The sequence below is a fragment of the Strix uralensis genome, chromosome 2 (genome assembly GCF_047716275.1).
Source record: "Strix uralensis isolate ZFMK-TIS-50842 chromosome 2, bStrUra1, whole genome shotgun sequence".
NCBI classification, from domain to species: Eukaryota; Metazoa; Chordata; class Aves; order Strigiformes; family Strigidae; genus Strix; species Strix uralensis.
In genome coordinates this window covers 69,981,864-70,008,541 of record NC_133973.1, presented here as the reverse complement: position 1 = coordinate 70,008,541, position 26,678 = coordinate 69,981,864, and the positions used below count along the sequence as shown (strand labels likewise).

Genomic DNA, 26,678 nt, shown 5'->3' with positions numbered 1-26,678 from the left:
CTCTCTATTACAAAAGGCCACCATGGGTGCCCCACCTTGATCTCAGTGTGTATGCACAGATTCTTCAAAGCACCAGTTCTACATTTCATCAGATTTACACAGAGGCATACTTGTATATCAGTGTCCCCATTCATGATTTGTCAGCAAGTGTGCTACAGAGAAGGAAACATCTTACCAGATCAAGCACATTGTATCTGAAGGTCAGAGATCAGTCAGAGCTTGGCCATGAAGCAAGCTCTCAAGGAATAGAACTGCCCACTTCTAGAGCATGATAAATCAAAGCAAATCAAGATGGAAAATGACTTATCCCTTTGTCCTCAAATAACTCATCCCTTAAGCCATCAAAAGATTCAAAGGCTCCTATCACTAGAGGTGAGAGACACCTACAAGATACTAGTGAATGAGAACTGCTAAGACAAATCTGCTCTTGCGAATAACTGACAAAAGTAGTGTCCCTCCAATGTTCACCATCTCCTTTCAAATCCACTCACAGGACTTTTTGCAGGGAGTCTACAAGCCTCCATACACAATTTTTTCAAAATTAGGATTGCTTTACAAGGCCTGTTAAGAAATACTCCCTCAACCCATCAAAGCAATCCTGCCACTTCCATTTTTCTGACAAATTTCACAAAAGATAGCTACAAAAAAGTATTTAACTTTCAAAAACAAATCCCAGAAACTTGTGTTCCTGCCACGAAAGCTGACGAATATGCCTTCAGATACTTTCGAGTGAACAGAAGGAAAGAGCTCGCTTTTGTGCGTACTTATTATCGCCCTCTGCTGTATTACAGTAGAAAACCTGGGCACAACGGCACTCCAAAGAGCGCCTGGCATTATTCTTGCGGTTCATTAAGTAAAGACCTTCTGCTTTAGAAGGCAGAAGCAGAGCACCAGTGTACCAGTGATGCATGCAGTTTTTCCTGCTTACTATCCACGCTAAAAAACAGCAAGAATCCTTACTGCAATACCGCACATTAATCAAACGCTTAGCTCTGATGAGGACTCCGACAACTGAAGTCAGCAGTTGGATTAACTTTAGTCCGTGGTTTAATGAGATTAATCTCAAGTCTTTTGGTGCTGTTATTATCTTCGATCTCTTCTACCACTTGAAGAAATTCCCACACTCTAGTGACATCAATCATTTAGGTATGACATCACTGTTTTCTTCTCAAAAACAAACTCACCCAAGAGTCATCATCCTCTATGTGAGATTTTTTTTTTCACTCTCTTCTTCAAAAAGAGCCAGAAAACAAGTCTCTGACCATACTTCATAATCTTACTGAATCTATTTTCTGGATGTATAAAAGAACACAGAACCAACACATAATGTTTAGTTTATGCCACAAAATTTTTTTTAAAAAAACCTGCTGCCACTGAATTACCTGCTAACAATTAACAAGGAAACGATCCTAGCAATGGTGTCTTTGAAATGCTAATGCCACTGTCCAATAATGAGACTTCCTATGCAAACTCACTTTTCAGTTTTACCTAACATGACAATTGGTGGTTGCGTTTTTACGCAAGGATGTGCAAAAGGAGATTTTTCAAGAGCGTTAATCGGAAGCAACTCCCCGAGTACCCACCACCACTGCGAGTCCGGCGCTAAACTTTCCCACTTCCCTCACGCTGCCAGCCCCCCCGCCCCATCTAAGCCAGGCAAGCCGCTCCCCCTGCGCACCGGTTTGATTCTGTTGCGGAAACGAGGGATTTCCCTCCCAGCCGGCACACTCGCAACCCTACCAGGGAGAGTTTAATCTGCACGCTGACATCTGTCGCTTACTTTCTAATAATGCGGTTTGGAACTCGATCAGCAGCAAGAAGAAGAGCGAATCTCCAAACGCGAGTCGTAGGACGCCGTGAAGAAGCAGCAGGCTCAGCCCGTCCCGCTCACCGAGGCGAGGGGCAGAGGCACCGGCTCCTTCCCACAGCCGCTTTTTGGCCGGTTTCGCACCAGCTTTGCCAATGACACACAGTACCGACACTCGATGACCGCCTTCAAACTTTTTAGCGCGTAGCTTAGCAACGAAAAGTGGAAAAAAAAATTAAAAATCGCGAAATCCGCCTCATATCCTGCGCCGCCCGCACTCCCGCCGGCGCCGCTCGCCTGTCACCGAGGCACCCGGCCGCCCCTCAGGGCGCCACTCCCCGCCCCCGGCCCCGCACCGCCGGCCTGAGGCGCCGCGGAGCCCCGCCGGGCCGTGGGCACCGCCCGCCCCGCCCCGCCGTCCCCAGCCGCTGCCCCAGCGGGACGCGGGACGCAGGGGGAGCGCAAAGGAGCGGCCGGCGTCGGGTGCCTCGCCGCAGCGGCGCTGCCCATTCCAGCGGGGGCTCCCTGCCCGCTGTCAGCCGCCCCCACCCCGCGCCCTCACCGATTTTAATCCTGACGCTCTGGAAGACCCGCAGCCCCTCTTCCTCCACCGCCATGGTGGTGGTGGTGGTGCCGCCGCCGCGCCTGGCGCTCAGCAGTGCTCGAGCCTCGCCGCCGCGGAGACGCGCGGGCCGGGCCGGGAAGGAGGAGGAGGAGGAGGCTGAAGATGAGGAGGAGGCCGAGGAGGAGACAGGCGAGCAGCTCCGCCGCGGCGGGAAGGAGGGCGAGCGGACGGCTCGGAGCGCGCCGCAACCGGGCTGCCGCGAGCCAGCAGCCGAGCGGAGCGCAGCGCAGCGCCCGCCTCTCCCCCCGCCTCACGCCGGCAGCTCCCGCCTCCGCCCCGCTGCCGCCCCCTCATTGGCCAGCGGGGCAGCGGCCGCGGCGCTCATTGGGCCGCTGCCCGTCAGGGGTGGGAGGGGGAGCGGGGCGCCGGGGTAGGGGTTGGGGGGTGCCGCGGCGCTTCGCAACAGCTGGAACGGGGCGCGCACCCGCCCCCTCAGCCGCCGCCGGGCCGCAACTCCCGCCCGCGGGCCCGTCCCACCGCCGTGCCCGGCCGCGGCGCGGGGGGCAGGCGGCAGCCGTGAGGGGAGGCTCCGTTCCTGCCGGCCGCGGCAGAGCCCCCTCCCCGCCCGCCCCGCCGGGACTCCCGAGGGGGCAGCGGGGGGCGGGGGAAAGCTGACTAACTCTATGGCCCGTCTCCAGTGCCGGCCCGGACCAACCGTCGGGAAGCAGCCGTTGGCCCCGGCGGCGGGGCCCGCGTGTCAATGGCGAAAGGGAGGGAGGGAGGGATGTTCAAGTCCTCTTTCCCACAGAGCCATAAAGAAAGGGCACTTGCGACGTCCCCAGGTTGAAACCCATTCATTAGTGGGGAAAAGAAGTCCCTCGTTAAATAAGCAAACCCGTCTGGGCGTTGGGAGCGGGCCGGTCTGTCTCCTGGCTCCATTTGATCAGCGGCACAGCTCGCTCTACCTGATCGCACGGGAAGAGCAGGGAATTCAGATTTCAGACTTGCATGATTACACATTAAACAGCAAGAAACAGGACCCGTGTCAGTATTCAGTGCCAAACTTTGGGTCTTGTAAAGTCAGTAGTTGAAATACTCCTTCCCTAAAGGTCTGGCAAAAGCAGCCCGCAAAGTTCAATAGAGGTCATGGGATTACATTATCTCGGAAAGTAAAAAGTCAAATTACCTTTGGTGCAGACAGTCACAACCACCCTGAGGAGGCACAGAACATCCCTACGCAGGACAGCCTGAGCACATCACAGTTCAGCATGTCCGAGAAGCACGACAAAATGCCCTTTCTCAAGCCTGCAGCAAAAAGAAAGAAAAAAAAAAAAAAAAAGGGAAAAAAAACACCATCAAATGCTAGCTATAATTTCAGAAGTGACAGAAAGTCAAACAGACTAAGGACAATCTATACATACATTGAGAAGCTAGTACTGAAAGAACGAAACTGTTAAAGGACAGCAAGAAATCAGAAGGCAAATCCTAAGTCAGTCACATGCAGTATGAAGTCTGTAGAGAAGTTGTCCAGGCAAGCTAGAAGAATACAGTTGGGTAGTCCATCATTGCTTGAACAATGTCAGGTACAATACGTAATGAATTCCCTTCATTAAAAAAAAAAAAAAGTGAGCTATTGAAATATATAAGAGCAAATGAAAACTTGGGAAGGAGCTGCAATGGCAGTGGAAGCCAGTGTGTAGGAAAGCCTGGGGCATCTGGGTTTTCCAACACAGGTATGGGCCTAACTCTGAAGGAAAGTGGCAAGCTCACGGCCAAAAAAGGAAGCAGTGAGTTATCTTAAGGAGCTGCCTGACTTACTGTGTCCTCCTTGTCTGCATAGCCAAGTGACATATGTAATTTGATAAAAATACTTTTATAGCACAAGACACTGAAGGGATTTTGTAAAGCACAGGCTTCCATTTAGCAACATCCATGCTGTAATTCCCTCCCTCCTTGCTGCAGTATGCCCAGTGTCCTCTGTAACCTCATTACATTACCCCTATTCCACCTACCAAGTGTTGTCTCTTCTCCATAATGCTCCCAGCTCACTGCAATACTTCAGCTCCTCTGCCTGCTGGTCCTTTGCATCCCCCATGATACCTTCAGTGCTCCCTGTCCTAATAACCTCTAGCATTTTCTTCACCATAGCCCCCATGTTACCTGTCACAATACTTCTGATTCCCCTGTTTTTGTCTGACCTTCCAGCTGGACAAGAGACAACACCAGCAGCAGCCTGAACAGAAGCTACAAGAATGCTGATCAGATACCTCACATTTTAAGAAGGACATTGACTCAGACTGGCCAACCTGTTGTTGCCTTTCAGATGCTGGATGTGGCAAACAGTTTTAGAGTATGCATGTTGTACAGGTCTGTTTTAACACTCTGTACATGCTCACAGATAAAAGGGAATATACAACAGCTGTTGCTTTTGCTCCTTCGCCACACATGCACACACCTTGAACATATTTGCACACAATAAATATAAGCCCACTGAGTCATCTCACTGAAGAAGAATGGCAAACAACTGTTACACACAATGCTGTACACAAGCAGAAACAAGGACTTCCAGCTATAAGCAAGTGGATAAAGTTTAGCTATAAGCAAAGGAAAATGGATCTTATTGTCAGGATCTGTGTAAGTTGGTCCCAAACAAGCTCACAAATTGAGCTTATAGATCTCTTTAAAAACATGTTATCTTTGTACTTGTGGTGATTCAGTAACCAAAGAAACTTTTTTTATGCGCTGATACTGAGAACTGATAAATGTTCCCCAACAGTGTCAGGGAGAAATCTGCTTCCATGCACTAAATACTACAGACATCTCAGATAAAATGTTTTACTCCTCTGTGTTTTCTGTGTTTGCCTTTGGTACCTAAAGACTTCAGTTGACCTCATTTCCCCGTTTGAAGCTTTTCTCATCTGCAGAAAGTCGACCCCAAAATAATCATTAAAAAAAATCAATTTATCAATTCTCTTCCCAGCATTTGCTTCTGCAAGAGTTACTCTCAGCAGATACCCAACAGACTATCTTTCCCAATTTGCAGTTGTGTTGTTTCCAGACAGTCATGGCACTTCTATCTCCTTTGTGTCCAGGAAACAAAAGAAGATATCTACCTATAACCCACTTATTATATGTTCACAAAACCAGGCTATACATAAATTCCCCACCGCCTTTTGTGCACCCCAATTTGCAGTCAGAGCCCACCACTCTTAAATCTGATTTTGTTTGACCAAGCATAAATTCACCCTGTTATCTAATGTGATGGTTGTCCCCCACCTCCTAACCTCCAGTGTTGCTTGCAACCTCTCCCTGTGTGAGTAACTGGTGCTCATGAGGGTGTGTGGTATACCACATTTGCTGGTTAAAAAAAAATCAAAATATACTGTCATGACTCCCATTTGTATATTATGAAAAACAAGAGGCCCGTAAGCCATGACACTTTGAAATGCTTTGCCCAGGATCATGAGCAGAAAGCATCCCAATCCAGAGGGGTGGCTGGGGTACAGTGGCATGCTGGGCAGCTTCAGGAGTGTGTGCTTACCCATGGCTACACTTCCAGGCTGTTTTTCAGGATGGCCTAGCTTTACCAAGAGCATGGATATGTCCAGGAAGGCTACGGCAAAACTCAACCATAAACCCAGCCTTTTCTTTAAAACATAGTCAAGTACCACCAACTTCTGCACTTAAGTATAAAAGAAACTACCAAGATGCCTACAGAATCAATTAGCAACAATCAGAACAGATCAACATTAAAAACAAAACACCAAACCAGCAAAAAAACCCCTAGTATTTAAAAAAAAAATTTAGAGCAAGGAAAAAAAAAAAAGGGAAAAAAGCTGTCACCTTCTTACACTCTTCATCATGGAATAAATTGAGCTTCCTCACATAAGAATCTACAAATTATTACTTGCAGATCGCTGTGCTATTCAGCTACTCTTCTGGTTTCCCATCAGCCCTTTTCTGCTGAAGCTCTTTGACAGTGCTTTCTTATATCAGTGTGCTAGTTTATTTTCTGTTGTGTCTTGTTTTCTTGACATAAGGCTAAAAGATTTTTGCTTCCTCTGTAATAAATATCATCTCCAAATCTGCATGCCATACAGTCCAACAATGTAAATGAAAGCAATGTTTCAAAACTCACATGAATATGTATTTTTAAAGATGTTAAATGCATTATAAGAAACTGCCAAAGAATGTGCATTGCTTTTTCAATATCTCCATTGTTGAAATGAAACCTCAGCAGCAGCATATCACATGTGTGTGTGTGTATTACAGATAACATGTGCAGGCAACATGAGGTTTGCAGCTGCTAGCAGTCTGATCAAAAAATCTAGGCAAAGTGAAATGCTGCTTTTTAAGATGTGGATGAGTCTGTTAATGACAATATCTTTTCCAACTTTTCTCCATCCAAGCCATATGGGTTTATATTATCAGCTCTTCAGAGGATTCTTGGGTCTAAATTAGACTACAAAGAAGGTCATTTTCTGTGACTCATTTGTGCCAAGCAAGGAAATCATTTCCTCTCTTGATCTACATGATAGCTTTCTCTCGGGAGGAAACAGAATATAAGAAGCTTTCTAATCTCCTTTTGCATTATGCAAGAAACCAACAAAATATGAACCTAGTATCCCCTGGGTATGACAAAGCTGCTACCTCTATTTATGTGAAAGAATATCGCATTTAAGACAAATCTAAGGAAATATCACTGTAACAAAAAGATTATGATCTGATGACTGAGCAAGATACTGTGATTGAATTTTAGGAAGGCATGGATAGTTTCAGCTACTAATATCTATACCAGGCCTAAAGGCAGCTAGTATCCATACAGAAATGCCTCATGGTATGACTTCTGTGACTTGGGTGACGCAGTAAATATCCCTGGCAAAGTGAGTGGGGAAGCAAAGATGTCTTTGGTTGTGCCTCTAAATGTTACTCCTTCAATGAGTGGTAAATTTATCCCTCGCGGTGATAACTTTCACAGTAAGATAGTAAAAGTAGCCATTTTTTTTTGCTCCTGAAGTCCTAGAACCAACCAACTGGTCAGGAAAAGTCTGCAGTCCTTAGTCTCCATGAATAACAAACTTAGTCCCTAGTCTCCATGCATAATGAAAGTATGGCAGAAATACAATGAACCTATGTAAGTAGGAAGTTAAGAATGAGCCTGTGATTACCTGTGTCTCCAAAGGCTAAGAGTTTGCATCTGACATAGCTACAGAGGAATGAAGAAACAGCAATGAAATTGCTTGTATGATTAGCCTGGCAGAGAAACACTTTGGCCATTACACTAAATTAAAAAATGAAAGGAAGAGAATGATGACAAGGAGAAGGTTTTAATTAGCAAAATGTCAGAAACAGTGACAAGAAAGCATAGATTTCACAAAAAAACCCCAGAAATGACAAAGTTTAATTGAAGGAGAAACATGGGAAAGAGTGGACATTACCGAGATGGTTGTAAACGAACAGGGGCGGGGGGGTGCGTGTGTACCAGTACATACATGTATGATGCACTCACACATTGGATAAAAATAGATCTGTGCATCAGAAGCAGGAAAACTGGGGATTGCACTGCAGTTACTACACATAAAGAAAGCAAAGATCTCCACTGTGACCCCTGAGTACAGGAAGAAAAGCATGTCTACCTGTTGTTCTTACTACTTGCTTTTTCTTGCTGGAACACTGGGCCAGGAAGAGGCCAGAAGGGGGAAAAGAAAAATGGCTTTAATTACAGGAAAAAGGGGCCAGTGAGAACTGGTTGTTACAATAGCTGACATAATACAACTAATTTTCGTGTTGTATGTTTTTTTAATTTTTATTTGTTTTTTAAAAAGAACACTTTGCTCCTTTAATTCTTGCTCATCACTTCTAAAAATCTGTCAGTCTAGTGTCCTCCTAAAAAATGTAACTATGCTAAAATCTAAGTCATTTCAGCAGCAAGCACAGAACGTTCAGGATTCTGATGAAGTTTACCAACATGAAATACCTTCTGGTTAAACTAGTAGAAGCATTGTGTTCTGGGTCATATCTGCTTTACTTGAGCCTATAAAATTTCCTTTCCTATTAAGGAACAAATCCCTTTGTCCTTCCATAAAAGATTATAATGTAATAAAACTGCATTAAGATCTTACAAAAAAACCCCACAGTGATTATGTACAAGAATGAAATGTGGTGAATTTTACTGCAGTTTAATAAGTATGCATCCATTCTCATCTCTCCCACATTAGCCTTCTGTGGAACTGCTGTAACTAAGTGAAAACAGCAAATGATCTTGAGAAAGAAAAACTGAGCAGCAATGGGACTTTCTACTTTTTTTAAAATACTGGGTACTGCTGTTTACAATAAATATGTGGTTATGCAAGCAGGCATATAAACACCCGTATTTCACAAGTCACTGCATATTGGCAGCCATAATCATCACTTTCATATCTTCTTTTCTTTTATGTCATCAGCTCATCTGCAGTCTTCTGTGTTCTTTATGAGAATTAATTTCACAACACAGGATTCCATCCTTACTCTCCAACTCCCAGGCAAAGCTTCAAACTCCCTCGGTTTAGCAGCACCACTAGTATCTCTTCTAAGGGGACTCTCAGGAGAGCTTGTACTCCATCTTCTCCCGCGTATCCACCCCAGGAGACTGTATAATCCCCCAGAGGGAAGCCACTGGGATTATACTACCAATATCTACCAAAAAACACCCATAAAACAAACACCTCTGCCTCCCAGATATGTCCCAGTTTTGCGCCATAAGCAAGATATATATACGACAGATGCTATAAAGTTTACAATTACTTTGAGAAGCTTTGCATAAGTCATCCACAACCAGCACTGTGAGTGACACAGCTATCCCACATGCAGCTATAAACCTTGAATAGACTTTTCCATGTAGTCACACATTTACTATGGGTCAGATCCTGTGGGCTTCCATTTGCTCAAAAATCCCATTGAAGCCAATGCTGGAGGGTCAGCTTGCAAATGTCACCCTCTCTCTGCGCGGTGAATAGCTCCCATTGAACCCACTGGGATTACTCATGTGTGTGAGTAACTACTAATGAGAGCAAAAGGAGCCAAATCCAGTCCTCATTAGGGACTGCTAATCTGAACATCCCCCCCCCCCAGTAAGTAGTACCACTCAGGCAGAGCAACTGTGCCAGAGAGGTGCTACCTAGGAAAGGCAATACGGTGCAATTCAGCACCATTTTTTTAGCATGTAATTCTTTAAAGCATTAGCTAATTATCCAGGCATGACTGCATGGAGGAACTCTCTCCCATCACAGTACACGAGCAAAGATAATCTTATACCATGAAACACAATTAGCCAGATGGTTATTTGGAGGTTTTTGGAATATAAGCAATTTCTCTGATCTGGGAGATAAAAAAATCAAAGCTGAATTAAAAAAATCATACCACACTTGATTCCCAAGTATTTAATTACATATTATCATGGGTAACTACTAATCGGCTCCAATTATGCAATCTTATTTTATTGCTGTTGGAAACACATTTATAGCCACTATATAATGTGTATATTTAAGTCAATATCTGAATAAATAGTCTGGAAAACACATCATTTGTACCCATATTTGGTTACTAGCATGATTATCATCTGCCACCTGCTGGAAATAGCTGTGATCTCTCAACTAAGTACCACAGATGGAAGGTCTGGTCACTCATCGAACAAGCACAGATGTCAAAGAGCAAAATATGCTCCTTGTACCCAGGAGCATATTCCTTTTGCACCCAGTGGGAGCGTTTAATTTGCACATGGGAGTATTTACATGCATTCGCAGAGAAGCCATAACACGACATTGTTTAAAATTTATTTTGCTATTGAGAATAATGTTATCTGCCTGTGTCTGACCAGAAGACAAGATATATAACCTGAAACTAATGCACCCAGCTAATCCCATCTCAAACTGGCATAGCGCTCTTGCCACTTGGCTGGTAACAGCACAACTGCAGGTCCCCCTGCGCCATCCTTGTAAAGTATTCCTTTCTCTACCCAATGCAGCATTGTCTTTGAGCCTCATTTGATGAGATTGACCATTCTGGCTTTATGGTGGCCCACAAAACCCTCAGGGAGAACAAAACCTGCCTGTCCAAGACATCTGCTCTCACTCAAAAAAAAAAAAAAAAAAAAAAAGCGAGAGTGTTTGGATGAGGTATTCCTCAGAGTGCCAGAACCTTGTAACTTGCTGCCTCTTTGCCAGCAAACCAGAGTAAGTAATCCAAGTAAGCCAGAGGGTAAATCCAAAGGCAGCACTGCAAGACTCACTTTCCTCTCTTGCTTGTGTGACACAGGCTGAATAGTAGCAGGACACACAGGTAAGACTAGCAGTTCTTGTCAGTCTGTTGGCTTACTGTGTCTGACTGGCTGATGACAGGACTAATTAATTGTATTGGTGTAATTTTGCAGTTGGCAGGTCTCCCCAAGCCAGTGGGGAGAGAGAGAGGTACAAATAGATTGGGGTTTCAGACCTTTCTTTTCACAAACATCATACCCAGGCCCTTAAGCAGCCAACTTCTGTGTGCCCAACTGGTTTAGAAGAACAGCCCGGGGTTCATGTTTAGATAGTGCTTGCATTCAGGAAAACAGTGCCGTTCTCTGGGTACCTTTCAATTATTTCTGAGGTCAAAGAAGGAGAATAAAAAATGAAGATGGGGACACAAGTGATTTTTGAAGGTTATCCAGGTCTGTGAGATGCAGCAGAGAAAGAAAGTGAAGAAGGGAATACACATCCAAGGACCTAATACAATTATAACTAATTCCTCATCTTCTCCACTGACTTCTTGTAGCCATTATAAGCGATCAGATGTTTATAGCAGTAAGAAGTCATATAAGCCCTGAAAGCAATATAACAAATCTAAACCACAGAGCAACGCATTAGCAAGAATTAACCTTGGCATCTGCTGTCACATGCCTTCTGCGGAGCAGAAGGGCCAGGCCTGCCAGAGGTGTGCACCCCTGAGCAGAAGCACGTAGGTCCTACTGCAGGGTACAGCATTCACACAGGGAATACCAACCACAGCTTGTTCCTGTAACACATGTGCACCACCATGCACCCTCTTAAAAACGCACAGAACAATGTTTCTGTTGGCATTTGCTTTCAGCCAAAAGCTTTTGCCACTTCACAGTGCCTTTTCTGTTCTTAAGAGGTTGCTATGCTTCAGGCCTCTCCAAATTTTCTCCTCTGTGCCACTCTTAGGAGGCTACCACCTCTCCTCCCACAACGTGGGCCTTGCCTGCACTGGCAAGTTGCCCTCATTCCAGCCGCAAATTTAGCTATGCCTCGTGCTGACAAGTAGGCTGAGGTTTGCCCTTGTAAAGCCTGACAAGGGTTCGATGCAAAGAAAAGACCCACAAATTAAAAAACTGCCAGACAAAGAATCAGCAACACCCCCAGCCTGCACACAGCAGAAATCTTCTCATCCTTGCAGCAGCTGTTGTTGCTGTGGTGACATTTGTGTCCAGGGAGCAGACGGCTGACTGCAGACTCTGGCCTTGGAGCGGATGGGCCTGCTGGGCCAATTCACCCAATTCTGTCCCAGGACGTGCTGGCCTCTGGCTACGGACCAGCTTTTCAGCAGCAACAGCCTGTGCCCAGCTACCTTCTGGGGTTACCCAGAAAGTGCTCCCCTCCTCAGGCAAAGGTGGGGGACAGGACCGTGGCCTCATCTCTGCGTGCGTACTCCATAGCACTCACAGCATAAGACCAGCCTTCCTCAGAAAGCTAAGGACTACTGCACAAGCAAGCTGACCTCGATGAAGAAGCCCAGTCAATCATTCAGCAGTCCTCTCCTCTCTTCTCCCTCTGTGCCCTCCTCCCATGTTAAAACCGCTGAGGAAAATCAGTTATCAGCACTAGCCTACTTCACATTTTTGCTGTAGATAAGGAAATCCTGGGTCTTACCAAACATTGCCCAAAAGATTTAAAATCGTGTATGCAGATGTAAACATATGTATATATAAATAAAACTCCATATAATCATGGCAGTGTTTTTCCCTTCCTCTTCCTCTCTTCTCACCCCCTTTCCCTTCTCTCAATTTCTCAGACAATAAGTGGGAAACAACCTTTTTTTTTTCCCAGCCAAAAATTCATTCCTGCTCAAAGCTTTCATAAAGGGTCAAGACTAAAGGAAGCATCTGGTAAATCTGCTTTTGTGTTGCAGTGGGAGCGATAGCCCTCACGTCCCCTTCCTTTTGTACCACTCAGCACAGCAAGAGCTCGTGCCACACTGGGAAGGGTTTGCTCTGCTGCACACGTATGCACGAAGACATGCTCCGGGTAACTGCAGGCAGCCCTTAGATGGAAGCGGCTAGGTATGTTGCATGCACAGACAGAGCGGGTCCCACTCACCCCCGCAGGTTTTCCAGTTGCTTTTTTTATCCCCCTGACTACAGATGGACTCTTCAGCTACTTGGACGGGTGGTTTGCTTGTGAGTTATATGATAAGGGTGTGTGCTTGCAGGGTCAAAGTCACAGCATTGGATCCTATCATGTAACACACCGAACTAACCAAAAAAAAAAAATTGGCTTCTCTCAACATCTCCATCCAGGGGAAGGCAATGAATGAAGGGAGACTGGACCTGATCCTCAAGCACACCCACAAGTGACTCCAATCCTGCAGTTCAGTCTGTGAATCTGCTCAAAGTTGGTCAGAATAAAGTGAAGAATCATCATGACTTTAAAATAACCAGGAAAGCTGTCACCAAAAAAAATCAGGACTTATTTTCCTCTTCACACATACAGAAAACCTTTAAAGCTTTAGAAAATATATACTCAGCCTCTGAGATTTTCTTACTATTTATACAAAGTTCACAGCAAAAGCAAACAGCAGGAAAGACACTTCTGGTCACAGTAGGCAAGAGTACCTCCAAAAACATGATCTATATTGGGTGTGCAGTGGGAGATGAAGCATCTTCTTTAACTTATTCTGTAACTGGGCCATAAGCATAAGCAGCTGCTATAGCTGCCAGCTAAGCCAGCCTGAGTTCTTCTGGCAAAGGCAGTGGGAGAGGAAAGGGCAGCAACTCACTAACCTTGCAACATAGTTCAAGGGGGAAGTAACTCAAGATTCAAATTCCCAGCAGCAATACCACCTGCAGAGCTTATAGCCCTGTATATTATATGAACAGGTTTGCTTAAAAATCAGACTAAAGTAAAAAAGAAACTAAAAAGCAAACCCAGAAACCTATGAGAGCTGTAGGGTGCTGAGATCTCATAAAAGAAGCTCAGCACACTCCAAGATTGCCACTTAAAAAAGTAGACTGGTCTTGACCAGCTTGCTTTTATGCTGCAGAAAACACAGTGTTCTGTGCTTTGTGTGTCTTGATATATAGTGGAAAATGCATTTTTTGCAGGTATCTTCTTACATTCATTATATACTCATTTCTCATCTGTTCTTCAGCAAGTACCTTTTGCTATTAAGAAACTATATGCAAGTCTTTCTGCACATAACATGGAAATTCCCATGACTGTCACTTCATAAAATTGTATACAGAATAAACTTTTCATAAATATCTGTTTTATCTTGCAGAGGTACTAGGTCCAGTCCCCTAGTTTGTTAAGGATACTTCACAAGACTGCTTTGACTAAGCAGTGAAATGCTACTCTAAAGAATCCCCTGTTGAAGCTGTAAGTTTAGACTGTGAAATTAGAAAGAGAGGTAGGACCCGCTGTTCCTGTCTTCCAGCACCATCTTCTGACAGAAGGGACCTGCTGGACCTTAGGTAGCTCAACACAAAGACAGACAGTTTTGAAATTGTTGAGTTTTGCTTTCCTTACCCCAAAACAAAACAAAAAACAGCAACAACAAAACCCCACCCAAAACCCTGTTTAGAATGAATGCGTATATGGTCCACGGTTTCTGAGGGTAGAGAGAGAATAGGCAACCACAGAGGAAGTTAAAAGCCACTTCCCTTCTGACACAAATTTTAATTCAGAAGCAGCTGGGAAACTATTTGAAGTTATTTCAATTTCTTATTGGGCCATGTTTCCATCAGTGTAAAAGTTTTCCTTATATTTTAAGGGCTTCATCAAAATCAATGAAACATAATGATAATGGTGCCCTTCGGATCTGTCCGTAATAGATCATTATACATGTAGCATTTAAAAGACTGAGGCCAAGACCCTGCAAATGAGGGCCTAAGCATTTCTATTTGTTCAAGAACAAAATATAATTGTATTATGTGCAGTCAGATTTATATATTTGAAGAAATGTGTTTTAGCTCTGTACTCTTTATTATTTTTACTGACATTCTCCACATCTCCCTGTTACATTAACAGGAAAATAAGAACCGCAGCAGCTGAAAAAACCCACTCTTCAATTCCTTCCATCAGTTGTCTGAAAATAAGAGTATTTGCCTTACAGCTCAAAATTAGTATGTATCAAGGTTTTAATTTTATGTCTGCTTCTGTTTAAACACCACTTCACATCAACTATAATAAAAATCACAACCCCCTATATCCAACCTTATTTCACTATTGAAATGCAAAAGTTAGTCAAGATACAGATTCAGGAGAGTACTGGCCCTGATTCTGTGTTAGGTAGCTGTGTAATAGATGTATTGCTCTTCCTCTGTGCACACGTGAGACTCTGTGTAAGAATAAACTGCACAAGCAGCCTTGTGCTAAAATGGAATATCCCCTGGTTACCTGTACAGACCCGTTCTGGTTAGTCAATTTTGTTATTGTCAGCCATAGGTTCCCTCCTTACATCCCAGTGCTTTTATATAATGTGTGTTATCCTACCTGTTTTAAAAGATCCATGACAGACGCAAGTTGTAATTCAAATCTTCTCCTCAGGAACTATGGGCCTTATCAAGAAAATGCATGAGCCAAAAGCAAAGTCCTTCAGCAGCCTGATGGACCAAGCTTCAGGGTGCTCCACACCACAAGGACAGAAACATCAGATGAACCATGTCAGCTCAAGCCCAGCTCTGGAGGAGGCCAAGCTGAGCTTGAATGAGCAGAAGAACCTTTTCCATTTTGGGTAGGCCTGAGAAAACATCTTTGCCCATTCATCTGTCTGCCAAACATTGCCTACAAAGAATGACAGCCAAGGTGGCCTTGCATGAGAACCAGTGGTCAACTTGGTAAATAACTGGCTTTTGGAAGTCTGTTTGAGCTTTCTGTAATTCATTAGCGATCAGATAGCATGCAGATAAAGAAAGGTGAAAAGGCTATTAAAAACCAGAACCATTTCATAGTGAACACATTTGCTGTGGCTTTTGCAAAGTGCATACTTATCGATGAGAAAAAATGTTTTAAGCAAGTTATTGCAGTGCAAAATATGACACCTCCCACTGTGGGTTTTCTCGGAGCATTACTGAAGCATGCCATTCAATTCAAGGCTCAGCAAATATAGCCCATTATACAGTCCTTTGCATATTTATGGTAGTGTGTGAAGCATTATTAATAGCTTACACCACTGTCTTTCCTTCACCAGTGGGACATAAGTCTAGTTAGTGAAGTATAATTGGTAATCTATTTTATAGATTAATAAAATACTCTTTGGAATTCTTTGCTATAATATTCAGTTCTTGTTTGCTATTCGTTAAATGTATTGTTTGAAATGCTACCACCAGCTATTCATTCTTTTTTGGAGCAGCGATGCCATGACAACCACCACGTGACAAGCTACAAACATACCACAAGTCTCCAGGGCTTTGCTTTAGGAAAGGCTCAGACTGGTATTACTCATACTTTTTTTTTTTTTTTTAAAAAAAAAGCCCAGATTCAGAGATGTTTTATTTTGTGTAAGATGCATTGAGCCTACCAGCCAATTTTACAATGTGGCAACAAATATCTTCAGCTAAAATGGGACAGAGCAAAATATGAACAACACAAGAAAAGGGTAGGTAAAACTGTCTGATAAAGAGCAGAGGCCTTCATGAAATAATAAGCTTACCCAAAAAGGCTACAGCATCTCTACTCATTTGTAATACTGTTGTGAAAGCTACTGATCAGCAGTAAGGTACAAGAGACATGTTTTAAGAATATCCAGCAAATATAGGTAGAGCTTTTGTGTCCATTTAGAGTTATCATAATGATGTTCACCAAATTTAGAAATGAAAAAGATTTGGACAGTCATCTGCTCCAAATCAGTAATAATGCTGGACTGTTCCCTCTTGAAAATCTCTAAGTAGTGAATACCATCAGCTATGATTCAACTGTATCGCTGCCTTAGGAAGATTGTATCACAGTATAATTAGCTTTAATATGAAGGAATAGTTCTTCATTATTTCCAGACTGGATCTGTTTCATTAACTGTATAAAAATATCTTCCTTCCTTCCTTCCTTCCTTCCATTGTTCCCATAATTTGACTTGCAGGTGGAAAAAAGTTAAAGATGAGGTAGAGAATTGAATTTGACATATTTTTCTAACCAAATTGACAATATTGAAATAAATAAATAAATTTCCTTCTGTGTGAATTAACCTCGAGAGGCTTACTATTGTATATAAGCATGGCTATTTAAACAGTGGCTCTTTTAAAGCAGGGAACTGATATTAGCGTAGCTGAAATACTCTTGGCATCCGCTGTGCGTACAGAACTCTCCTTTGTTCAGCATACAGAGCACTTCATATATGCACTAAGGCATTCAGAGGCCAAGAATAGAGGTTAGATATCATCATGATATATAGTGAAGAAATGTATTTATAGAGAACAAAACATTTCCCACGACTCAACTGCTTTTGGATTAAACACAAGTGTTAATTTCTGAGCGCAGGATAAGAGAAAGAGTAATGATCATGTTTGACAAAGGATGCCTTAGAAGGTACAGAATTTTGTTCCTTATTACAGGGTTCACACACGGCTCAAATAGTGACTAACAAGGTCTCCAATGGTTAAAGAGCGGCCTTTTCAAGTGTCCCTGTGTTGTCATGCTGGTGCGCTTCTAAATTCCCACACTAGTTGCCCGGAAATTTCACTGTGCCTTCTGCTGGCATGAATTCAGGCTTGCTGCAGTGAATGCCAGCTACCAGAGCAGCGGTACCTGTGGGCTGGGGTACCTGAAGGCGCCAGGGAAATTTGGCAGGGTGTCCTGAATGACACAGCCCCCTGTAGCACAGGTTTTTGCTCTGCCAGGAGAGACAGGCATTGCTCTGAAAAAATGTTAGGGCCTCTGCTTGGTGATGTGCAGGCTTTGCATTGAAGGAGCTCACAAACCAAACCAAACCAAACCAAACCAAACCAAACCAAACCAAACCAAACCAAACCAAACCACCAAAAAAACAGAGCAAGAAGAAAGATATGGAGCAAGGAAGAAAAAAAGGTAACATACCAAAAAACCAAAAAAGGTACACTTTTTGGAGAAGACCACTAAAAAGATGGCAATGGTTAAGGATAATTTTCTCCATGCCAGCACGTTTTTATGTACACAAAAGCAAATGCTTCCAGTCCAAATAATTTTGTTATTTTCTTAATGGAAGAGACAAATGGGAAAAAAAACAGAGTTACTCTCTGCACCATTCTGCATAGAATTATATATAAAATGACTCCAAAACCACCATGGCTCTGGAAAGTGCCACAAAAGAGATTAGGATGGACTTAAAAAATACCAGGTTTTATCTTTTACAGTTGTGCATAGAAGGACAAGACAGAAACGAATTGTAACTCTTTCCAGAAAATGAAATTATATTGATATTAATTCCACAGAAGAAATCTTGTTTCTAAAACCACCTTTTGTTTGGAACAGTTTGCACAGTTATAAATTAAAACCAGAGTTTACATAAATATCACATTTAATTCTTCACACCAGTGATTTCTACTGACTGATACAATAACAATCCTCTTACAAATTGCAGGCCATCTTAAAGTTATTTTTAAAATAACTTAATAGCATGATAATTTAAAGCACCTGAAGAAGCACAGGAGATAGCAGAAGCCAAAACCACCAAAACCCTCAGAAATTACCAAGTTTAGTTCTGCTATCCAGTAAAAATCAGCTACTTAAACATGATGGGATCTAGAAAGGATTAAAATGAGCGCTCTCATCTACCCCTGAAATCAGCAGGAGTTGAGAGCAGTTAGCCCCTTCTGGGATCCCACCTCCTCAGAGATGACTCCTACAAAAAAGCAGCTGAATGTTTTCACAAGAAGCCAAGCAGTCCAAGTGAATTTCAGACAAAGCTAGAAGCTGCTAAGCACTGTCCCAGTCAATGCTGTAAATTATTCACCATGTTACAAAAGCAAGGAACCTGTCCTGGTAGTATGTATGACTGGTCTGCTATCAGGGATTCAAGCCTGGTCCTCGGCTTATCACAAAGCTGCTATAGAAAGAGATGTGGAAGACTTCTGCTGGACTCAGTGCTTTGGTTGTGCCCTGCTGCATAGGTTCTGCATTGGTGCTATGCCTGCTGCTCTTACTTGGCAGCCTCTTTTTTTAAAAATAGAAAGTATTTCTCTCTTCTTTCTATATCACTGAGTCTGCCAGAGATGGAATGGTTCAGGTATGAGGTATGACAGAGGGAGAATGTTTATCACATATATTTCATGACAAAAATCATGGTATTGTTTTAACCAATCCAGTCTCACTCCCTGCAGGATACCAGTCTGAGAGAGAGTAGTCTCCCCTCTAAATCCTGTCTCACTCAACTCCCCATTACCAGCTTTCCTTCCATGCAGTTTATTCAGTCCAAGACAGCTCACGGATTATTCTTCTTCCTCATATATTGCAAGGCATTTAGGTCAGGATGGAGATAAATATTACTGTGCCACTGAACTACCAGCTCTATTAGAATAATTAGAACCACAACGTGCTTTTGATGATCATTCTGAAGTGGTAATAAGAAGAGGCCTGGGAATACTCTCAACAGGAGAAGTTCTTACTTCATTCTGGCAGCATCCTAAGTGTGCATCCCTTTGGAAGACCTGGCACAGCTTAGTAGCACCTAGGGCTTTGTTACACTAGTCTTTTTATTTCTGCTGGATGCCTAATAAAAGCTGCCTGCCTTCTCTTAGTTTTTCCTGTATCATAACATCAACACCAGACTGTATGTATTTTTTACATTTCTCTAACATAAAGAGCACTTTGCATCTCCAGCAGACTTTAGAACAACTGTCTTTAAGATTTGCATTTCCCACTATTCTTCTGGGCAAGTCTGGCTTTGCCGATATAATGAATCATATGTTTAATAGTGTTACAGCTGGCTAACAAAACAGAACATGGGAATTAAAAGGTTTCCCATAATGATATGCAACGATATTTCCAACAAAAATGGATGAATATTTGCATTTTTGTGGCAGATCCAGGCAGCAAAACCATTAGTGGACACAAGTGCTCCTCCAGTATACAGCCACCTTCATCTGAAGTTAGGGAAGCTGAAGGTATGTATGGTATTGGTTATTTCACTGAGCTGAGCACTAACATGTCTCCTCTCAAAGAAAACAAAGAGACTACCAGATTGTCACAATTTCAGGGCCTTTTTTTTTCCTCAGTGCAGTAATTGTTGCAACAGGACTATCAGGATCCGTGGATAGCATGCTCCCAGCTGCATTAAATAACTTATTTTATCTTTATGATTATTGATGAAATCAGAGAGCTTCAGATTAACAAGCGCTAAAGTGTTCAAATAGCCTCCTAAAAGGTACTTCTGCACAACCATGAAAAAAACATTGCAGATAACAATAGCACAATCATCAAGATACACACAGAGCAATGAACTGAATAATAGGATGTTAGCATATTCAAAGCACAAGAAATAACAATGGGTAGCCTTGACTGGCAGTTATCCTTCAGAATCTTACTGCTCCCAAGAGGCAAATTTTTATTAAAAGATGAGAGTGGAAAATAAATTGCTATCTCATTAACTCTGCTCGCTAAAAGGAAACAACAACAATTAAAAATACCCAAATGTGAGCACAGTAGAAAATACGTGCAGCTAAATCCTGTCGAAGACTTAATTTCCAACACAGTGCCCCTCAGGCAATGGGAGCATAGCCCATGTAAGGACTTCATAATTAATTTCCTTAAAATTGTTTATCATCTCACTGTGCGACTTAATAATCTCCAGGCACCTTAAAATCATTTCATTAGCAAAACAATTCATTTATCCTCCATGCATAAAATCATATGCTATATTAGGACATGGATTCAATTGATGTTGTTAATTTTTTCCTATTACTGTAAAAATAACAGTGTTAAAGTTCCTTTGAAAATGAAACATTGCATAACCCCCCCACACACAGAGGTTAACAAAAGAAAACACTAACAGGAACCTGCTACTCTTAGGCATGTTCCTTTGAACTACAGGTCCTGATTCCTAGAAGTGAGACTATGGTCCTAAGTCTTTCTCATCTTCCTCCTTTCCAAACTGCTACAGAAAGAGAACAAACAAACAAACAAACAAACCTCTAATTTTGCAATCTTCTATTAACCAGTTCTTCTTTACAATCATTCTCCTCAAGGTGATTCAGAGCCTGATGGGATTACTGAATGCACCAGTTTTAGGTACCTTTATACTACAGTGTGAACAGCATCTGAGCTGCTTTGGTTATAGACTCAGCAAATAAGGCAGATGCACTAGATTCCCTACAGAAAGCTGCTACTCTAACATTAGCCACTCAGAACTATAAGAGCAGGATGAGCAGGATTTCCTATTCGTTTTATACAGGACTTGCAATATCTTTGGCATGCCTGGAATCAAATATGGAAAAAAAAGGGAGAGAAGGGAGAAGAGTGAATTAATATGCTCAAAACAAGAGTATTGCTTCAGTGATTCTGTTCTGAGAGGCTTCTGAGAATGAGATGTTAAAGTCCAGCTATGAAAAGAGTGCTTTCCCTGCTTTCCTCCATCCAGCCTCTCTCTGGTTACCTCCAACCAGCCCAGCTGGAGAAGGCATTCTTGGGACTCAGATAATCTTGAAATAAGTTTTTCTCTTCATCTTTCCCCCATTCCTTCCCAGTCCCCACAAACACACTTTTAGCATGGATTGGTATTCTTCAAAAAACAATATGGTAACATTTTTTACAAATTAGACAATGCCCAGGGTATCTAAAGGGGTTCTCTCTCCTCCACTGGACTGTTTCAATTTTCATCCCACTTTTGACACAGTTAACTCCAGAGATTGAGATTATGAATATCTTCAATTCAAATTCAAAGAGTCTTAAAATCATGCTAAGGATGAACAGAACTAGTTTATACTGCCTCATACATCTCTCTCCATTTGTTACACCCAGTTGTTGCTTCTCTTCTTACGCTAGCCTGCATCCCCTCCAGGACAAAAATGGCCTGCAACTGGACCTAATCCAAGTCTCACTGAAGTCAATGGAAAAATTACCATTTGATCCAAAGCCCACTGAAGAAACAGAAAGACTCCCATTGACTTCAGAGCAGACTGGGTGAGTCCCATCATGTGTTTGTACTGTGTCCATCACAACAAACCTAGATTTTGATGAGAGTCTATGAAGGCTGCTAGAGACACAAATGGTAATGATGATCCTGGAAAATACGTTGACAAATATTTATAGAAATTCTGCTTATACTGATGAAATGCATTTGCTAATCACAGGCTGTTGCTGTGGCTGCAGGAAAGTATTTCAGGGTCAAATTCACAGCATTGCAAAGGGCTTTCTCTCATTGCACCACCATTAAAATGGTGAAACAAAGGGTTCTCTCAACACTAGCACAGAGCTTTACCTGATCAGTGTCTGTCACACCCTGTGTAGAGAAGGGGACAGCAATTTTGAACACCCTGTTAGGTATCCATGGTACATCACTGCTGCTTGCTATGGCCTTGTAAAAACAGAAACATTTCTTTATCCTTTCTGTATGCAAAGTTGGAGGAAGACAGACTTTCCATCATCGAAAGAGACAACCATTTGCTGCTGGAGAAGGTGTCCAGCATCATGAGAACAAAGGGACAAATCGACAACAAAAATGACTATAAGGCCAAAAGGTAACATCAGCAGCACTATTTCTATGTAGTTATCAGGTTACCTTCCCAGTGACAAACATAGCTAAGGATAAACTGCTCTGTGAGGACATGTATTTTAAAAGGCAGCCTAAGGTATAATCAGCACTTCAGAAAGCCATTTGCTTGCCCTGTCACATGAAATCCAATGCCGGGTCATTTTCCTCCTACCCTCTGTTGAAGAGAAGATGACTTTAAATTAGTTTTTCAGTTTAATAACTGAGGGAATGAAAAAAAACAAAGGGGGGGGGGGGAAGAAAGAGAACATTGCCCTACTTTAAGGGAAATAAATGAAGTAAACCTATTCCGTCTCAGCAAAGCTGTTGTTCCGGCTAAGTGAGTCATTGCTGCTGACTTTGCCAGTTGTTCCTACAGACACCACCGGAAAGAGGGAGATCCAAAGCTTAGAGATGAAATAAAAACAGAGCAAAAAATAGAACTAAAATTAAAAGAAAAGTGGAGCAGGAAACAGGCAGAAATCAAAATATAATTTACTGCTCAAAGGAGACTAAGCAAAATATGCCTTGAAGATTTATCAGTAGAGAGAACCACCTTACATATTTTTGATTCAGGAGGAAATTCACACCCCAAATAGGGCACAGAAAACCAGTCAATGGCAGGGGCAGGCTTTGAAGTGAAGAGAATGGTTTGTGTAACTCAGGTGGCAGCTGTTACCTCCTGTGATTCATTTACAGACAGACTACTTCATGACAGACTGACTGCTCATCAGACCCTAAAGTGACTCCAGACATCAAAATGAAGCTCAGGTGCAAGTGACCTAGGTAGAACTCATTACATGACACCATCACAAATATCCTGACATTTGCACAGTTCCTTGGGAAGGCAGAAATTATTCGAAAACAGAGTTGGTCATGTCCACATCATGCAAATCCTCGTCATAGCACATATGGCTCGTCACTAGTGAATAATACCCAGATCAGTGCAGGCATCGACAAGCATCAGTTAACTTCACTGCTGAAGGTGTGATTCCACAAAGTATGGAAGGAAAAGAGCATCTTCCCCCTTTTCATTCCCTCTCTCTCTTCCTGATTCAAGTGGTAAACTCTTGTTGTTCTCTTTGTACAAGCTCTGGTTTTCATCAAACCTTTCCATTAGCTAATTAAACTTGAGACAGCAGCAGAAAACTAACCCAACAAAACCAAACAAACCTGGATAGTTTTCCTGCCACTTTCTGCAAAGTGATGAATTCCAGGGCTGGTGCAAGGGGTGGAGAAGACCACACAGCTGGGAGCAGTGGGGAGATGAGCAGGGAAAGGAAAAGAGCAAGTCTTTCCCTTTTTTGGTGGGAGGCTGCTACAAGATCAGCTCAGCTGCCTGGAAAATTACAGTTTAAGAAATCAAAGAAAGTTTCCAAGGCATTTGAGGCAGTAGGCTTATCTCCATTATCTTCATGCTTCCCAACTTGGTTCATCAGGTTTGTACACAAAATAAACATATAAACCAAAGTAACTGAAATTGATTGTTAAGCATCTCAGACGCCAGCCATGCTCTCACCTACAGTACTGCACTGCAGCAATTCCAAGACTGGAGGGTTGGCATTAATCCAAGATAAAACTAGCATTTTTCCTCTTGTAAAGTGTACCAAAACTCCACACAGGCAGGGCTGCATTCGAAAGATACTGAACAAAAACTATTCTCTTAAGAAGGACAAAAGGATTGGGTTGTAAGGGCCAGTTAATGCAGATCAACAAGCAGCATGTCCCTGTAGGAGAGGTATAAAACCTTAGGCAAGTTTTTCCATGACACACGGTGGACAGATATTTCACATTCTGGGTTCCCAGGCATGGGAACACAAACAAGCATGAAGAAGTTTGATTCTGCTTATATGGTTTTCCTCTCCAGTTTAAATGGAGAAAAACGAAAGCAGGAGCTGCGGAGAGTGAACCAGGAGAACCGCGCCATTCTGGATAGAATTACAAAATCCCAGTCTCAGTATCAAGTTCAGCGATGGCATGAGGATTGGCAACAAACTGAAAAATACATGGCCAACGTTGCAAGATATCCTCGTGGGCGGTCTAAATCACAGAGCCGAAAGGTAGCCCTGAGCTTCTGTTCTTTCCTTCCCAGTTATTTCTAGATCGGAACTGCCCATAGAGCGCTTTTGCATTGGGGATTAACTGCACGTGGCAGCCAGCCGCACAATTAACAGCCTTTCATTTATACTGCCACTCTATCAAATGAATCCCAGAGCACTCTTCAGACTTTATTAGGTGATTTGTAACTGCTGTAGTTTCTACAATCAGACTGTCCACCACAGAGAGGAGGCGCTCTCAGAAATAAATCTAAAAATAATTTTTAAAAAAAGAAGCAATGGCTTACCAGTTCCCTGAGAGAACAGCCAAACACTGCAGCAACATTTAAGGTGACCAAATGGGCATGTGCACTGAGGGCTTCAAAACCTACACTGGCCATTCTGTGCAAAGTAACCACCTTCTTATCTTCATTAGTAATAGAGGTAAAGAAAACAACAACAAAAGAGCTATATGAGGTATTAGCAAGCTTTCCCAAAGAAAGAAAATTGACTGTCTTTAGCCTTTCCATGTCCAGACTCCCTGGCTTTGAGCCTGCTAACTCAGAAACTCCCAGCTTTCCTCCCAAACCAGAGGGAAGCTGCAGCACTGCCCACTAGGCAGAGAGTTGGTATCATCTTGGACTGCTGGGCCTCCAAGGTCATGTGTCCCGATTTGGGAGGTATGTCCTCTGTCATGTGAGTCTGATTCAACATATATGGGTGTGGTTCATGTTCACTATATATATAGTCATGATATTTACTACTTTACTCATTACTTCTAGTCTGACGCCACCAAAATAAGCCTTTTTAAAACCAGTAGTTTCTGAACATATGTAAAAAGATTTTCAAAGGTGTAGCTCATCCAAATCTGTCTGAGTCTTTGGAGGACAGTAAGTGGTATTTTTTTTATCCCGGGACTATGCTTTTGCCAAATCCTTGGTTCCAGTCGTAACTCCAGAGGATTTGCTCGGGAAGGCAAAGCACTCAAAAGAAAAAGCAATACAAACTGTGGCACTGTAAACAAGAAGCAACCTCTCCCCAACTTCTGTCTGGAGACAGTTCTTGAATACAGCTATATCATTTTCACTAAAGCTTCCTAAAACTCTTCAGTCTGAGGCAGAAAACAAGTATAGAAAGCTTCAACCTAGACAGTTAAGACTTGACAAAGAAACATGCAACTAAAAGAGAGGCTTCTACAATAGAAAATATTAGGCAGCTTTAATTGCTGTGGAGCTATCATTACAAACCAAGGAATGATATTAAAAATAATAAGGTTTAAAATCCAGGTGCTTCATAGTCAGCAAGTACCAAAATTATGGCTCAGTAAACATACCCTGCAACTGTCCCCACATCAACTCTTAAGTCTGTGTTCTGTAATTAATAGGTACTAGAATATCTGTAAAGAGTAGTCACTAGAAAACACCTTTTTCCAGTTTCCATTTCAGAATGGTTGAGCCATTTTGAAGGATGTTTAACAGACAAATAAGCAAACCTGATGCAGATACCTGCCACAGACTTCTTCAGGTGAACAGAGGAAATCCAGTGAAGTTACAGCTGAGAATAGGATCAGTGGAAGTATTTGGCAAGATCTGCTATAACTTGTGCTACTGGGTGATCCCTCTTATGCTTTTACAGTTCACCTGACACCAGTCCGTGGTCAACCTTGAATTAATGGTAAGTCATGCTTCTTCTCATCAAGCATTCTGCTCTCCTTCTGTTGCAATTTAAAGCTTTTTACTCATCACAGGTATGCTATAACAGCAGGAGAAAGTGAGAATCTTTTCTATATAAGGACATTCTTCACTTATCCCAACTGAAGAAATAGTTTATCTGAACCAGTCTACCCACTGGCCTGACTAATGGAAATTGCTCTGACTCTGGTGGCAGTTTTAATGAATGAAAGAAAACAAGAATTCCCTTCCTTTGCTCTGGAAGGGGACAGCAGTAGTATCACCAGCAAGCACTGGTCACCTTTCTTTGCTAACACAGCTTGGGTGCCATGGGAATAATCCTGAAAATAAATCATAGAAGGTTAGCAAATCAAGGTTCTTTATTTTACATATATTCATAATGATTTCTCTTTTTTGGCAGGAAGAACAATTTAAAAAACAAACATCTAAACAAGGCAGAAAAAGGGAAAAGCAACTGAAACAAGAAGGTGTGAAAAGTAAGATGACGGGAAAAAAAAGAGATCATGTCCACCATGGAAAGGGAAAGAACAACTAGAACAAGACAGAGTTCCAGAAATAGCGTTATTCTAGTAGTCTCCTGTGAAAGCAATTTAGGAAGTAGCAAAGAGCTCTTACTCCCTCTTGAGTAACGATGACATCTGGAAATTTTAGTGTCCTCAGCCTTCTGCTTTGCC

The 26,678-nt window shown here is 42.5% G+C and overlaps 2 protein-coding genes across 5 annotated transcripts in view; one reads left to right on the top strand and one right to left on the bottom strand.

Annotated features, from left to right (window-relative positions):
- RASA3 (RAS p21 protein activator 3) overlaps positions 1-26,678 on the bottom strand; it is a 178,440-nt gene that overhangs the window by 132,375 nt on the left and 19,387 nt on the right. The window contains exon 2 of one of the 4 annotated variants that reach the window (XM_074859184.1): positions 3,559-3,677. Coding sequence is in view for 1 of the 4 variants with exons in the window: in XM_074859181.1 (XP_074715282.1) it covers positions 2,370-2,424 (55 nt within the window). In the remaining 3 variants the exon portion in view is untranslated. Of the gene's footprint in view, positions 1-1,780; positions 2,014-2,369; positions 2,640-3,558; positions 3,976-26,678 lie in introns of those variants that run through there. The other 3 variants (XM_074859182.1, XM_074859181.1, XM_074859185.1) reach the window with 3 other exon arrangements.
- On the top strand, positions 18,805-24,341 carry CFAP97D2 (CFAP97 domain containing 2). The gene is given in 5 exon segments (XM_074860776.1): positions 18,805-18,825; positions 19,615-19,695; positions 22,148-22,266; positions 24,145-24,187; positions 24,189-24,341. Coding segments are annotated over 5 exon segments (417 nt in total).